The sequence below is a fragment of the Delphinus delphis genome, chromosome 9 (genome assembly GCF_949987515.2).
Source record: "Delphinus delphis chromosome 9, mDelDel1.2, whole genome shotgun sequence".
Taxonomy (NCBI): domain Eukaryota; kingdom Metazoa; phylum Chordata; class Mammalia; order Artiodactyla; family Delphinidae; genus Delphinus; species Delphinus delphis.
The window spans coordinates 11183940-11199527 of record NC_082691.1 but is presented as its reverse complement, the minus strand read 5'-3'; the positions used below and the strand labels follow the sequence as shown (position 1 = coordinate 11199527).

At 57.0% G+C, this 15588-nt stretch overlaps 1 protein-coding gene across 2 annotated transcripts in view; it reads right to left on the bottom strand.

The window, feature by feature from the left end:
* The window catches only part of GCK (glucokinase), a 55474-nt gene that overhangs the window by 1138 nt on the left and 38748 nt on the right, over positions 1 to 15588 (bottom strand). The window contains exons 1-9 of one of the 2 annotated variants that reach the window (XM_060020185.1): positions 13729 to 13846; positions 9468 to 9630; positions 8733 to 9040; positions 7597 to 7716; positions 5824 to 5955; positions 5536 to 5635; positions 2302 to 2485; positions 993 to 1148; positions 212 to 445 (exon numbers count right to left, since the gene is read on the bottom strand). In XM_060020185.1, the coding sequence (XP_059876168.1) occupies positions 212 to 445; positions 993 to 1148; positions 2302 to 2485; positions 5536 to 5635; positions 5824 to 5955; positions 7597 to 7716; positions 8733 to 9040; positions 9468 to 9630; positions 13729 to 13770 (1439 nt within the window). In that variant the 5' untranslated portion in view covers positions 13771 to 13846. Of the gene's footprint in view, positions 1 to 211; positions 446 to 992; positions 1149 to 2301; positions 2486 to 5535; positions 5636 to 5823; positions 5956 to 7596; positions 7717 to 8732; positions 9041 to 9467; positions 9631 to 13728; positions 13847 to 15588 lie in introns of those variants that run through there. The other variant, XM_060020186.1, reaches the window with a different exon arrangement.

The following is a 15588-nucleotide window of genomic DNA, read 5'->3' as shown; positions in this document are numbered from 1 at the left end:
CAGGGCAGGGGGTAAGCCAAGGGGAACCTCCCCCTGAGTCTGTGGGCTTAGGGGAGCGAGGAGATTAAGAATCCTTGGGACCTCGGAGAGCACCCGTTTCGGTCTGCATATCATAGATGGAGACCGATGCCCGGGCTCTGCCCTTACGAGGCGAATTCACAAGAGGGAGGCTGGACCCGGCGGGGAGGTGCAGACGGCTAAGCGGGCCCACCTGGGGTGCAGCTTGTACACTGAGCCGTCCACGCCCACGGTGATGCGCATCACGTCCTCGCTGCGGCTCTCGCGCATGCGGTTGATGACGCCCGCCAGCCCCGCGGCGCACATGCGCGCGGCGCGGGTGGACACGCTCTCGCAGGCGCGGCGCACGATGTCGCAGTCGGTGGCCGATGGCCTCAGCCCCAGCGTGCTCAGGATGTTGTAGATCTGCTTGCGGTCGCCCGAGTCACTGCGGGGCGGGGACAGGAGGGCGTCGCGGGAGGGTCACTTGGTCCCGGACCAGCCCAATCCCCACAGCGGCGGCTTCTTCTCCTCCCCCTGGCCACCTCTCCCAGGCAAAGCGCTTTTGGGGCTCAGGTTTCCGAGCGGAGCGGGTCTGACTCCACCAGGGACCAGCGGTAATCTGGTCATTACTCCTCTCTCTAAACCCAGGGTTTCCGCCCTAACGTGGGTGACACTGCCGCGCCTCGGGGCTCTTGCGTGGATGAAGTGAGACGAGGTCCACAGCGGGTGGGAAGCACAGAGAGGATGCCTGGTCTCCGTCAGCTGCCCGACGCCGGGTTCCCCTGGGGGCTGAAGGCTACTACTGCCCCGGTTGCCCCACCCCGGAGCCTTACCAGGTCCTGGGCTCCTGCCCACTGACCTCACCAGGGCCCCGCCCCTGCGCTCTGAGCCCCGCCCGGGCCCCGCCCCCACGCCCCGTGGGTCTGGGTCCAGGACCCACCCCGCGCACGCCACCCGTGTACCCCACCCTTCGACCCCGCGCGCCCGCGCACCTCTCCACCTGCGACACGAAGCGTGTCTCAAAGGCGCCGCGCGTGCGCAGCTTCTCTGAGGCCTCCCCGTGGAAGAGCAGGTTCTCGTCCACAAGCTTCAGCAGCACGAGCCGCACCAGCTCGCCCATGTACTTGCCGCCGATGAGCTTCTCGTACCTGGACAGAGAGCAGCCGGGTCACCCCCAGGAGGGAGGTCCCCACCAGCAGGCAGAGGCCAGCCACCACCCCCAGTCACGGCCACGAGGAGGCCATGTGGGACGCTGTGACCACCCCCCGCCTTGGCAAAACCGGGTTCATGCCCGTTCCCACATTTATCAACAGGGGCTTTGGGGCCTTGGGAGAACGCTCTACTGTGGGGCCTCGGTTCAGTCCCTCTGAGGCCATCCTCAGGGAGGACCCTGCGCTGAGCCCACTTGGGTTTTCCCACAGCTGTGGAACGAGTGCTGTTCTCATCACCCAGTGTCAGTTGGGGGAGCTCAGGCTTAGAGCGGCTAGTGACCAGCCTTGGGCGGGCCTCTGCTCACTTGCTAGGGCTCCTAGGTCCCTGCGCTCCTGGAATCCACGGAGTTGGCCCGGTGGCGCTAGAGTCTGTAAACCTCCGTATTTTCATCTTGTAGCACATTGAATACTACCGACCTAGTAGAGGTTTATGAGAGCCCGAGAGGAAGCTCATGAAAGCATTAGCACGTGCCTGGCGCGCCGCAGTAGGCGGCTGATAAAGGAGAGCCCTGACTCAGGACAGGCTCTGTGAGGGCTGGCTCTCTAGCTGTCCGCCAACCCGCAGCACACCCCCAAATACTATGATTCATTCTGTGAACGTGTTCAGAGCTGTACTTTGGGGAACTCTGGGCTAAACCCAGTTAACGTTGCTGGGGGGCGTCTCAGAGCCTTCCTGTGCCAGGGGTCACCTGTCGGAAGCGGGGAGGTTCCTGCTCATCTATCCACAGACCCTCTTTTTTTTTTTTTGGAGTCTTAGTTTGGCCACACTGCGCGGCATGTGGGATACGACCAGGGATGGAACCCACGCCCCCTGCAGTAGAAGGGCAGAGTCTTAACCACTGGGCCGCAAGGGAAGTCCCCACAGACCCTCTTTTTAAAGACTAATCCTTGGCATCTCTCACTGTTCCCGGTTTACAGAGGGGCACACGCATACGAGCTGAAGGAAGAGAAGAGCCAGCTTACGAAGGGATTGTCAGTTTGCTTTTCCCCAGAGCTGTTTAAAAACAAGCCCATTATCTGCGGGCTGGCCCCATCTGCCGCCAGAGCGGGGCGGGGCCGTCGTGTGGGGAGGGGGAGGGGCGGTCCTTACAGCTGCTGGCCGGGGTTCAGGGAGTTCTCGTCCACCACACGGTCGTACTCCAGCAGGAACTCGTCCAGCTCGCCCGAGTCCCCGAAGGCACCCCACTCGGTGTTGACACACATGCGGCCCTCGTCCCCTTCCACCAGCTCCACGTTCTGCATCTCCTCCATGTAGCAGGCGTTGCAGCCCGTGCCTGCAAGAGGCGGCAGCGTCAGGCCGCACCTGGCGCTGCGCTTCCTGGGATGCCTGCTCTGCTGGGTGCATCCCCCCGGCAGGAAGCCCCGTGTGGTCCTGTCTTCCCAGCTTCCTTGAGCCCTCCACCCCCAGCACTTCCTACATCCCCTGGAGCAAAGGAAACCAGCTCTCCCAAGAGCTGGAAGACCTGGGTTTGCTGTGTGACCTCAGGTAGATAAGCCCAACTCCCTGGGCAGTTCCTCTTCCCCAAGAGGGGTTGGTAACACCTACTCCTATTACCTAGGTAGTTGAGAGAAATGAGGGAAAGAACATGTGTCAGAGTGCTTTGCCAATTAGAGATGGGTATGGGATGTTATGATTTTGTCTTATCTATGCACCACCCTTGTGTTCTGGCACTTTCTAAGCATGTGTTTGAGCTCCTCTGTACCAGGCTCTGTTGTGGGGAGGAGGCGGGCACCCAGAGGTGAGTATGTCACAGCGTGGGCCCTTGGGAGCAGCACACGGGCCATTGCAGGCAGGCCTGGCTAAGGAATTTGTAATTTGCAGGGTCCCATGCAAAGTGAAAACATGGGGTCCTTTGTTCATAAACTGAGAGTTTCAAAATGGTGACAGCAGAGCTTCAATCTGAACGTGACTGCACAGCCCTCAAGCCATCAGGGACAGCAACTCAGTCATGCTAACCTCACACCAGCAGTGGAGCTGCCTGGAATTCAGGCCCAGTGATGCCAGGCATTCCAAGTTTTTGTGGGGAAAAAACAGAAATCCAGACTTTGATATGGTTTCTCCCAATGTTTAGTGCTTGGTGATTATCATAAACATGTTTCTAAGCACATCAGGGCAGATGCAACCACGCGCCACTCTGCCATCTCTGCTCCAGATGGGGCGAGCCCGAGGCAAGCGGCTGTAGAGCCCAGGTGGTGGTGTCTTGGGGAACCGGAGAGAGCCAGGGGAGCACTGCCAGGGCCCCTGGAGCTCCTGTTTAGGTGTGGACTTAAAGAACTTTCCTATCAAACTCTTAGAGGAAAACAGGCAGAACACTCTGACATAAATCACTGCAAGATCCTTTTTGACCCACCTCCTAGAGAAATGGAAATAAAAACAAAATAAACAAATGGGACCTAATGAAACTTCAAAGCTTTTGCACAGCAAAGGAAACCATAAACAAGACGAAAAGACAAACCTCAGAATGGGAGAAAATATTTGCAAACGAAGCAACTGACAAAGGATTAATCTCTAAAATATACAAGCAGCTCATGCAGCTCAATATCAAAAAAACAAACAACCCAATCCAAAAATAGGCAGAAGACCTAAATAGACATTTCTCCAAAGAAGATATACAGACTGCCAACAAACACATGAAAGGATGCCCAACATCACTAATCATTAGAGAAATGCAAATCAAAACTACAGTGAGATATCATCTCACACCAGTTAGAATGGCCATCATCAAAAAATCTACAAACAATAAATGCTGGAGAGGGTGTGGAGAAAAGGGAACACTCCTGCACTGTTGATGGGAATGTAAATTGATACAGCCACTATGGAGAACAGTATGGAGGTTCCTTAAAAAACTAAAAATAGAATGACCATATGACCCAGCAATCCCACTACTGGGCATATACCCTGAGAAAACCATAATTCAAAAAGAGTCATGTACCACAGTGTTCATTGCGGCACTATTTACAATAGCCAGGACATGGAAGCAACCTAAACGTCCATCAACAGATGAATGGATAAAGAAGATGTGGCACATATATACAATGGAATATTACTCAGCCATAAAAAGAAACGAAATTGAGTTATTTGTAGTGAGGTGGATGGACCTAGAGTCTGTCATACAGAGTGAAGTAAGTCAGAAAGAGAAAAACAAATACCATATGCTAACACACATATATGGAATCTAAGGGAAAAAAATAGGTCATGAAGAACCTAGGGGCAAGATGGGAGTAAAGACAGACTTACTAGAGAATGGACTCGAGGATATGGGGAGGGGGAAGGGTAAGCTGGGACGAAGTGAGAGAGAGGCATGGACATATATACACTACCAAATGTAAAATAGCTAGCTAGTGGGAAGCAGCCACATAGCACAGGGAGATCAGCTCGGGTGCTTTGTGACCTCCTAGAGGTGTGGGATGGGGAGGGTGGGAGGGAGATGCAAGAGGGAGGGAATATGGGGATATATGTATATGTATAGCTGATTCACTTTGTTATAAAGCAGAAACACACCATTGTAAAGCAATTATACTCCAATAAAGATGTTAAAAAAAAAAAAAAAGAACTTCCCATCCAAAAGGTGAGAATGAAAGGAGGAGATGTGAGAAACTAGAGGAGAGGCAGAGAGCAGGTCGCTGTTCCCTTAGGACATGTGCATGCAATTGGAGATGGGTCCTAAGAACACAGAAACCCTCAGGGCTGGCCCTGAAGAGGCCATGGAAGCAAACACATTTAATGCTGACTTTCTGGGAACCAGGGAAATACCCACTCGCCTGTGTGTCCAGTAAACACTCCTCAGTAAACACTCATTGTAAGGCCTTGGGAACTTCTGGGAAAGGCCCTTGGTTGGTGGGAAAGGGCCACTGGGGCCAGTGCTGCCTCCTTTCCTGGTACCTGCCTCCACTTCGGGCAGGGCAGATGGCTGCCCCGGGGTGTGGTAAGACTGTCCAGGGAGGGATGACACCACTCTGGTTTATCCTCTTCCACTTGGACAAATCTGTCCAGGTCGGTCAACTTACCAGATAAGGTGATTTAATTAAATCCTGATGGGCCAGGTGGACGTGAGCTGGTACCCCATCTGAGGCAGTGACTTGTGAGTGTTGAAATGCTTCCTACCAATAAACAGCACCTGTTTATTGGTACACCCAATACCAATGTACACTGGTGTACTGTCTTCCGGGACACCCCTGCTGCTCCCTAGGACTCTGGGCTCCAGCACCTCTGGGGTCCATGACTGGTGCAGAGGCCGTGTGCAGCCTGCTGAAGACGGGAAGCCTCGGCCCCGTCTTTGGTGGTGGCCAAGGCCCCTGGGTCAGGCAGGGGGCGCATCCTTACCCACAATCATGCCAACCTCACACCGGCGGTCTTCATAGTAGCAGGAGATCATCGTGGCCACAGTGTCGTTCACCATCGCCACCACGTCCATCTCAAAGTCCTGCCAAGAGGCATAGAGGCAGTGGTGATGGGGCTGGGGGGGTTCTCAGCCTGCTCCAGGCCAGTCCAGCCAGGTGCAGAAGGCAGAGTCCACTTCCTGGGGGGATGCCCAGAAAGCCCTCCCTGGCTTCCCCGCAGGAGGGGAGGGGGAGGGGGCCCAGGGTAGGGGCAGCTGCAGATGCTACTCACCCCTCTCCGTTTGATGGCATCTCGCAGGAGCCCCACGATGTTGTTCCCTTCTGCTCCTGAGGCCTTGAAGCCCTTGGTCCAGTTGAGAAGGATGCCCTGGGGGGAGAGGGGGGCCTCGGTGGCTGCTGGATGCTGGGGGCAGGCGTGAAGGGACGGGAGCTAACTTGGACCACAGGGATGTGTACCCACTTTATAATTAACTTTTCTTTTAAATTAATTTATTCATTTTTATTTATTTATCCGGCTGCACCAGGTCTTGGTTGCAGCACGTGGAATCTTCGTTGCGGCATGCGGGATCCTTAGTTGCGGCATGCGAACTCTTAGTTGTGGCATGTGGGATCTAGTTCCCTGACCAGGGATTGAACCCGGGCCCCCTGCATTGGGAGCACAGAGTCTTAGCCACTGGACCACCAGGGAAGTCCCTGTGCACCCACTTTAAAGCTGAGGAAACTGAGGCTCAAAGCAGCCGTATAAGTTCAAGAAGTGTTGGAGGTAATTTTCTACCAATATCTCCTATTTCTGCAGGGCTGAGTCCCAGCCAATTTAAGAATGCTTGTGTAGTTAAGCCCAGGGTCATCATCCCAGAGTGAGGATGAGGTCCAGAGGGGTGCAGCCAGTAGAAGATCGGGGTTCCTCTCCTGTGTGCACCCTCTGCGTGTGAAGGTCCCAACTGGCCCTCAGTGCCCAGCAGGGACTGGGGCTTGGAAAAGCAATATGAGACGTCGCTCCTGCTACTGCTTCTGCCAGGAGTACTGACCTGGCTTTCTCTCTGACCCAGAGGTCCTGTGTGTTATGTATAACTGTGCGTATGTTTGGATAATTTACACACACATGTATATATGTATGTATAATCAATGCGTGTGGGTGTGTATGTATCGTTGACCTGTGAATGTGTATATATGCATGACTGACATGCGCATATATGCATGCATGTATACTTGACGTGTAAATATGCATGTTTATAAAATATGCACGTTTATATGCATGTATACTTGATATGTATAATTTACATGTATATATGTACATATGATTGGCATGTGTAGCTATATATGAATACATAACTGGTCTATATATATATGTATGTATAATTTATGTATGCATAAAAATATGCATGTACAATTTATGTGTTTATATGTACGTATAATCGACATGAGTGCATGCATGTGTATAATTTAAATATGTGCAGTGCATACATTTATGTGTACAATTCACATGTATAATTTATGTGCATATATATGTATAATTTACACATGTCTATGTGAGCATGTATAACTGGTGTGTGGTGTGTGTGTGTGTGTGTAATTTACATGTACGTATGTGTGTGCGTGTAACTGTGACAGCCTAACTTGCCAGCTGGAAGGCAGGGTAGACCCTCAGCCCCGGCACATTGCCACCTCTGCCACAGGCAGCGGTACAGCATAGAGGTGACACACAGGTGTGCTGGAGCCTGTTTGCCTGAGTTTGAGCCGCAGCACCGCCACTTCCCACCATGGGCAAGTTGCTACACCTCAGTTTCCTAACCTGTAATGGGGGAGATACGCACGCCTCATAAGGTTGTGGGAGGCAAATAGTAAGAATCAGCTAATACGATCATTTCCCAGAGTCTCACGAGAGGTAAGTGATGGAGCCAGTTTGAATCGAAGGCTCTTTCCCAACAATGGGAGCTGCATTTGAAGGCAGCACAGGGCAGAGTTCATGGGTGCCTTTCTCCGGGGTGTCTGTCCGTCCATCCGTCCACCTCCCCCCACCCACTCACTCTACACGTGGTCCCACCTTGTCGATGTCTTCGTGCCTCACAGGAAAGGAGAAGGTGAAGCCCAAGGGTAGCTTCTTGTGCTTCATCTGATGCTTGTCCAGGAAGTCGGAGATGCACTCAGAGATGTAGTCAAAGAGCTGCGGGACGCACACCGAGGAGGCCATCAGCGGCAGGGGCGAGCCTCCTGCCGAGGCGCTCCTCAGTCCGTGCTGAGCCACAGGGCCCCAGGAGAGCGTGGCCTCCGCACTGCTTGTCGGGACTCAGGCCCTGAGCCCCGCCCCATGCCACAGTCCCGCTGACAGCAGCCCTCGGGACAGGGCAATGCCAGGACGACGGGGTTGGTCCCTAGCCCAGCTGTGCTCTGTTAGCCTGGCCCTCCCGGCTGGACCCGGTGGAGTCCAGTCTCAGGCTTTGGACAGAGGCACATCCCTGGCGATAACTACGATTTCTGACTCCAGCATAGAGTGTTCTTTGTTGCCTCCAAGTGTTCTGGCCACCCCAGCCCTGGGCCTGCGAGGACCAGCTGCCACCCCATTCACAAAGGCCTATCCACAGAGCTGGGCATTACAGAGTGCCCTGCTGATTGACCGAGCTCCCTGGTGGCACCAGCGTTGCTCCACGCCCAGACCCACGGCATGTGGGGCTGCGGCAAGGACAAGGCGGCCGCTGGCCTCCTACCTTGAAGCCCTGCCCCTCGCGGGGATTGGCTCTGGCTGCTCCCCACCTCCGCCCAGGGCTCATCCTACTTCTGTGGTCCTTCCCGAGTCCTCCCCGTGGTCAGATATTAGCATTGCAGTCATGCCACTTGGCATCCATGCTAGTGGAGGGTGAGGGCGACACGTGGGGTGGAGATAGAACGATGGGCTGCGAGCCTGTTGGACCAGCGTGCTCTCTTGGCTGCCCTGCCTTGTTCCAGATCCTTCTGGGAAATTGGGCAGGGGTGCGACCTTCTGGGGCCACACCCAGTGGCCGTCCACCTAAGCCTCTCAGCTCCCTCCTCCTCCTGCAGCAGGGTCCCCTGAGGCTGGGCCCACAGCTCTGCCCGCCCCTGGTAGACAGGTGGGCCCTCCCACCAGGACTAGCCATGCTCTGAGATCCTGGGTGGTCCTGACCGAGGTCCCTGGTCCCACAAGCCCTAGCCCGAGCTGCTCACCATCTCAGCAGTGCCCGTCATGGCGTCCTCGGGGATGGAGTACATCTGGTGCTTGGTTTTCACACTCCACTGTCCCTCCTCCCCTTCCCCCACCTTCACAAGCATCACCCTGAAGTTGGTGCCGCCCAGGTCCAGGGAGAGGAAATCCCCGACTTCTGCAGCCACAGAGAGAAGCACATCAGTCTCATGGGCACCGCCGGGCAGGAGCCCCCAAACTGGGAGAGGAGGAGGGGAAGGCATGGTGGGGGGATCAGAAGAGCTGGACGAGGGGCCTCCGATGCCAGACATCTGGGGGACCCCAGGATAAACTGTGGAAAGGGCAAAGGTGAACTGGGGAAGGCAGCAGGAATCCCTTGTCTTGGGTTGAAGCTGCCCCCAGCCCAGGGCCCACCTGAAGACCTAGGAAAATGGCCCAGACTCAGGATTGGGCTGGGAGTCCCCCAGATGACTGCGGGAAACCAGTTTCTCATTGTGAGATGAAGAGAGCCAGTTTCCTGAGGCCAGAGTGAGCCTGAAGGCCCCAGGGCTGGGCCAGCGGTGCAGAGGGTGAGACCTGGCTGGTGTCTGGGGCACAGCATTTTGGGGAGCTGACTCGGGGCTGCTGGGGACAGTCAGGGCTGTTAGGAAGGGCCTGGGGCACTTCTCCCTGCTGGGGCCAGGGGAGAGCTGCCTCTGGATGAGGACCTGATGGTTCCCATGTGAGTCCCATCCCTGCCCCACCCTGGACCGCGGTACCTGAGCCTTCCGGGGTAGAGCGCACGTAGGTGGGCAGCATTTTCACACTGGCCTCCTTGTGTGTCTCCAGCCTCAGGCCTCGGTCCATCTCCTTCTGCATCCGCCTCATCACCTTCTTCAAGTCCTCGTCCTGCAGCTGGAACTCCGCCAGGATCTGTTCCACCTGCACAGGGAGGGAGATGGGGAACAGCTGGGCGGACGAGGGGCTGTGCAGTACGGGGAAGGGGGACCACAGAGTGTGTGTTTCCCACACACACCGACGGTCTCCTTTTGCCCCCTGACCCTGGGTCCAGGATGGCCCATCATTTCAAACTACCGCAGTTACAACCAGTTGAAAAATTAAGACAGCACAGTTCCAACGCCAGCTTCCAAACAAATGCAGCTTGGGGCGTGTTGGGGGGTGAGGGGCAGAGGGCAGACATGGCACCTCCCTTTGTACCCCTGATCCAGGCCAGGGGAGGAGGGAGGCGCTAACCAGGAGAGTGAGTGAGACAGGGGCTGGAGGAGCCCGCCTGGAGGGCGATGGGCAGCTGGCGTTACTGTCTAAAAGATCCGATCATTATACCTCTAGGAATCTATGCTAAGGGAGTTAGTGGGCCAGTGCGTACACATGTCCGTAAGTGATGGTCAAGACACACTACTTAGAGGTGAAAGTTAGTTAGAGGTGTCTGGTGGACTAAAGCATGGCAGTCCATAGCCTGGAAGGCGCTGAGGCCCTCAGAGGGAGGAGAGGTCCCTATACATTGACAGGAGGGAGGCTGGTACACAAAGCTCAGATTCAATTCCGCCATTCCCATGAGTGTGGACGGCCTGCGTTGGGTTCTCCTCCCGCTTGCTCATCCCTTCATGGTGGCATGACATTGGGCTTAAACACCGTGCCCATGCCCACTAGTCCCCCGGAAGCAGGGACCCTGCTCTGACCTTGCGTGTGGACCGTGGTGTGGCTGCCCTTTCCCCTTTGCACAACAGCACGTGTTCATGGAGAGAAGACCACTTTGATTCCCTACATATTTGGACAAACAAGGAAAGGGAGGCTGCTCGAATAAAAGCCGTGGGTCCACTCTTCAAAAAACTCCTACTCTCTCGCTGGTAGTTTTCCATGTAAGCTCGGGGGGTGGGGATGCTCTGAATTCCAATCAGGAGACAACACGGCTGCTTGCCCCTTCTTCCTCAGTTTTTAGAGCCCACATTTTGTTGGGGGCCTGGGGAGCTATCACGTCAAAGGAAGACAGCCCCTTCCTAGGCCCAGGGGATAGCCCGTGACTGAGCTAAGCCAAGCCCAGCTATCTTATCCCCTTTTGCTGGTGACTTGGTTTAGAGATGGGCATGTGGCCCAGTTCTGGCCAGTGTCAGGTGAAGGGAAGCCTGATTTTAGCAGGAGGGGGGCCTTCTGGGAAGGTCAGTGCGCCTCTAACTTTGTGAACATAGCTGTATGAGGGTGTGTTGACCGGCACTGCAGCAGCTATCCTGAACCACGAGGAGACAAGGCTGAAGAGAAAAGGTTGTTAGCATATTATAGATGGCAGAGAAGAGAGACAGAGTGAGCCCAGCCCTGATGACATCACTGATGTGCTGAGCCAACCCTGGACCCACCCACCTCCAAGTGCCGGTTGTGGGAATAGATACTAATCACTTAAGGCCACAGTCAGTCAGGTCTTTAGTTTCCTGCAGCCCAAAGCACTCCTAATGCATACAGATCCTTACTTAGGAGCGAATTCTCTTACCAAAACCTCACACTTAGAATTTAAACCCAGGGAAGGTCACAAAGGGATGGGGCTGATAAAGTCTACGACAAGACACACAGAGTCAAACACCAGTATTTGCTAAGCCATTCTGCAGCTCTGGGGTGAGCTACAGCCCCAGATGGGGTGAGGGTGCAGCCCACCCCAAGGCCGTCCTGGCAGGACATACCCCCGGAGAGGCCCTCACGCTCTGTGAAACGATCCAGGCTGTCCTCAGAGGCCATGCCTACAGCCTGGCCTCGTCTCTGTTTCTTTCACACACTTTCAAGTAAAAGGCGCCAGGAAGGAACAGTAACATTAACATTTGCTGAATCCTTGCAATACGCCAGGCTCTGAGGTGAGTGCACTACACAAGCTGCCTTTCTCTCATCCTTGACACAGCTCGGGGGCGGGGCTGGCATCCGCTCATCTTCTAGATGCAGCCACTTGCAGCCAGCACAGAGTGAGGCCAGCACCCAAAGCCACGCACGCAAGGGCCGCTGTCAGAAGTCCTCAAGAGGCTGCCCGGCATCTCTCCCAAAACAGAACTGTAAGACATCACGGCTCTTAACAAAAGCGATGCTGACCCTGCAGAGGTCCAGCCCGCAGGCCCTGCTGGGCTCCATCCCCTCCCTCTCCGTCATGGCAGCCCAGCCAGTGGCCTCGAGCCTGGACTCATGAGGGGTTGTGACCCAATGCCTTCACCCTCTGTGTCCAGGCCCATGTGGGCAGAGTTTGGGAAGGGTGCTGGAAGGTTCCATGGCTGCAGTCCAACACTCCAGGCGGCCACAGGCTCACACGGGCCTCCAGAAACCCTCCCTGGGGCCGTGGGGCGCATCCTCCATGGTGGGTGTGAGCCCCTTTCTCGGGTGCATTGGGGCCTGCAGACACCACAGTTAGCCTGCAACCCTGAGAGGAGGCACTCCGACCTTACCCCCAAGGCTGCGTGTCTAGGCGGACGCCAGTTGGGTTCAAGTCACGGGGCAGAGGCCTGCCTCACAGACCCCGTGGAAACATCCCCAGAAGCAGGCACTGTGCACCAGGCCCCGCTTGGGGCATCCCCAGTTCTCCCTTACGCTTAATCCCCCTGGAACCCAAGCATTTTATCATCTCCACTTCCTTTCCAAGGCCACAGATCTAGATGCTCGGAGCTGGCTTTGAACCCAGGTGCTGGCTCTGAGCCCTCCTCCCCTCCCTACCCCGCTGGGCTGCCCAGCCCTTCCCTGAGCGCAGGCTGGGTGTCCGTGCAAGCTGGCTTAAAGGTCTTGCCGAGCAGCCTAGGAACCCCAAGAAGCCACCTGTCCCCCCCAGGTCACAGAAGAACAAAGCACAGACAGAGCCTGTCCCCCCAGCCCTGCCCCCATAGCTGCACCCCTGCCTGCTCACCAGGAGGTCACAGGACACAGCATCAGGGCTCACGGCTGCACCCAAACATGGTGGGAGGGGGTCTCCTCCCTGAGCAACTCTCTTACTCTCCAGGCAGGGCCATTGCCACCATCTGACAGTGCCACAGCCCCCCAGGACTCCGGCTTCTGGTGCCCTGGCCCGGGGCTTCGCAGGAGAAGAGCCAGACTGCCCAGTGCCCTCTGGCTCTCCGGGGTCCTCCCATCCTGGCTCTCCTGGGATTCTCCAGGAGAGTCTGAAGCTGGCGGGTTGGGGACACACTTCCCCAGGAGTATGCGGCAACTGGCCCAGGGTCACCCACTGTGTGTACACAGCCATCCCATGGCTGCAGCTGGACCCACGCAGGGCTCATACTGCCCTCCAGGACACTGGGATGGGTTCTGGAGCCCACAGGGCACCCAGCGTTTGCCCAGGGGCCCCATGCCTTGGCCCTCTGGGGCCCGTCCACTGCTGTGCAGGTGTGGGAAGCCCTCTCAGACCTTTCCCTGTCTCCTCATCTGTCAAATACAAGCCCCACAGGATGTCCTGCCATCTTTCCAGAGCCCTTGGGGCAGGGTCCCAAAACACTGACTGTGGCATAAATGGGGCAGGTGTCCCCAGCCGAGCCCCACCAGCCCCCGTCATCCCTGCCCAACCAGCTTGGCCCCTCCCACTTTGCTTCCAACCTGTACAGCCTGTGGCCTTGTCCAGACCCGTGTCCTTAAGGACTGTCTTCATACTGATGGCTGAGCGCTACGAGGGGACGTTCTGCAGACTGAGAAGGGGTGGGTTGGGCTGGGGAAATCCGCCTGGTCTCTGCAGGCACGTTGGCTTGTCTGTTAGCCAAGGGGAGATGGATGCCAAGTAGCAGTTGAATAGTGAGGCCAGAGCACAGGGGACAGCCTAGCACTGTCAGCCCCAGGAACAAGTCCCCTAGAAGAGGCCGTCCCTGGAGACCCCTCCTGGAGAGGCTGGACAGTGGGTATCGGGAGGGACCAGCTGCCTCTTAGCCTCCGCACCTCTGCGCCTCCTTCCAAGGGGTCCAGAGCTCCCCCTAACCTCCACTCTACCAAACCACTTGCCCTACCCACACAGGAAGAACCTGCCCCAGCCGTGGCCCTGGGGACCACTTGCCCTGGCTTTGGGGTGACCCTTACCAGATTCAAAGCTGTCTGGACCCAGCTCCTTGTGGCCTCCATCGCCAACTCTCTGAGGCGCCAAAAGGTAGGTTTGCGGGGAGGTAGAGACACTCCTGTCTGCGGAGGCGCAGGCTGGGCTGCAGGCCGGGAGTCTGAGGCCCGCCCGTGCAGGTGTGAGCCGCCTAGCCGGGGAGTTGCCCGCGCAGGCCGCCCAGGGCTTCTGCAGAGAGCATTCAGCAGCTGGCTGTTGAAATACTCAGCCTACCGCCACCGGGTCAGACCAGGCCAAAAGGGCAGACGAGGCCTGCCTGGAGTGAGGGGTGATAAGGGCCACGAGGGGAGGGCTGTGGGGTGGTGCCCCATGCCTTCAGCCCACCGGGGTGGGGATTCGTCGCCCAGAGTTTCTGCGGAGGGAGCAGAACCGTTCTATATGCGCTCCAGTCCTTGGATGTGCCAGGGCGGCAGTCATCACGCTGCTCAGGTCAGGAAAGCACGTTGCAGAGCCGGGCAGACAGGGCGGGGCTGCTGAGGGGCTGGCCCCATGCAGGTCGAAGGGTCTGGGCTTGCTCTTGGACCACGGGGATCTCTGGCTAATTTTCACCTGGGGCCTGTCCTGTACTTGGGAGGGGAGACAGGCTGGTGGCTGGGAGGCCAGGCCTGAGGCCCTGAGCAAGGCAGGCTCCTCGTGAAGCAGGGCTGCAGAGGGCAGGGACCTCCTGGGCCGCTCCTCTCCTAAGCCCTCAGAGTCCTGCCGTGTGGCCAGTCAGGATCGGTTGGCAGGATTGGTTAAGGGGGGCGGGGGTTGCACGAAAGACCTCGGTCGGGTCATTGAGAGCCAGGCTCAGGCCCTGGGCAGAGGCGGGACTGGAGGGTGGGGGTGAGGGATGGTGGTAGGTGGGGCCAGGAGGTGGGGTGGGGAGGGGAGGGGAGGGGTGGGGAGGGGAGGGGTGGGGAGGGGAGGGGTGGGGAAGTGAGGGGGAGCAGATGGAGGCGGGGTGGGCACCACCCTGATGACTGGCCCCACCCCCACCCAGGGCCATCTGCCCCCACCAAGTAGAAAATGCTTGTTTTCATCAGGGGTCTTCAATTGTAAATCGTCAAAACCTGCCTCAAAAGGCCGGGAAGGTCATCCTTGGGTTTTGGGTCTGCAAAATCCAGGCCAGAGCTCGCTCTGAGAGCCACCCCCTTCCCCACTCCCAGCTCCCTGCCCGGGAGTGAACCCGTCCTGCCTGGACCTGCAAGAAGCTGCTGAGCCCTGCTGAAACCAGCAAGAGCTCAGGAGTGGGCGGGGTTGCGGAGCGGTAGCCTGACAGGATGCCAGGCTCTCCCGCCAATGGCCAGTGTGGTCATCCCTGAGGAAGCCCCTGACATGACTGATCCCCTTCCCAAAATAGAGCCCCAAGGGCTTCACCAAACCCACATGTGACAGATCACTGTCCCCCCAGCCCCTGGCTCTGAGCCGTTGTTTGCACAGGGTGGGCAGGGCTCACCCCTGGGTTTGGAGTTGGGGGCCTTCTGGAGCAGCCAGGCCAAGAAGCAGCTGCTCTTCTCTTGGTCCAGGCACATAGCACCTGAGAAGACGATCAAAATCCTCCAGCTCTCCTCTGGGAAGTGGGAGAGGACAGGGCTGGGCAGAGATCAGTGGGGCCCTTTCTTGTTTGTTGGACTTCCAGTGTCCTCTCTGGCTTGCACTTTGACCAGCAAGCACCCCTCACCAGAGCCCTTTCCTGGGGCTGCCTCCTTGCATTCCCCAGCACCTGTGAGGGCAGGAAGGAAGGCGTCCAACAGCCCCACTTCCCCATACTAGTTAATCCTCCGGAGCCAGACTCTCGTGCAACATGCCACCTCTCCTGTGCTCCCACCACAAGAGGTGTGCCC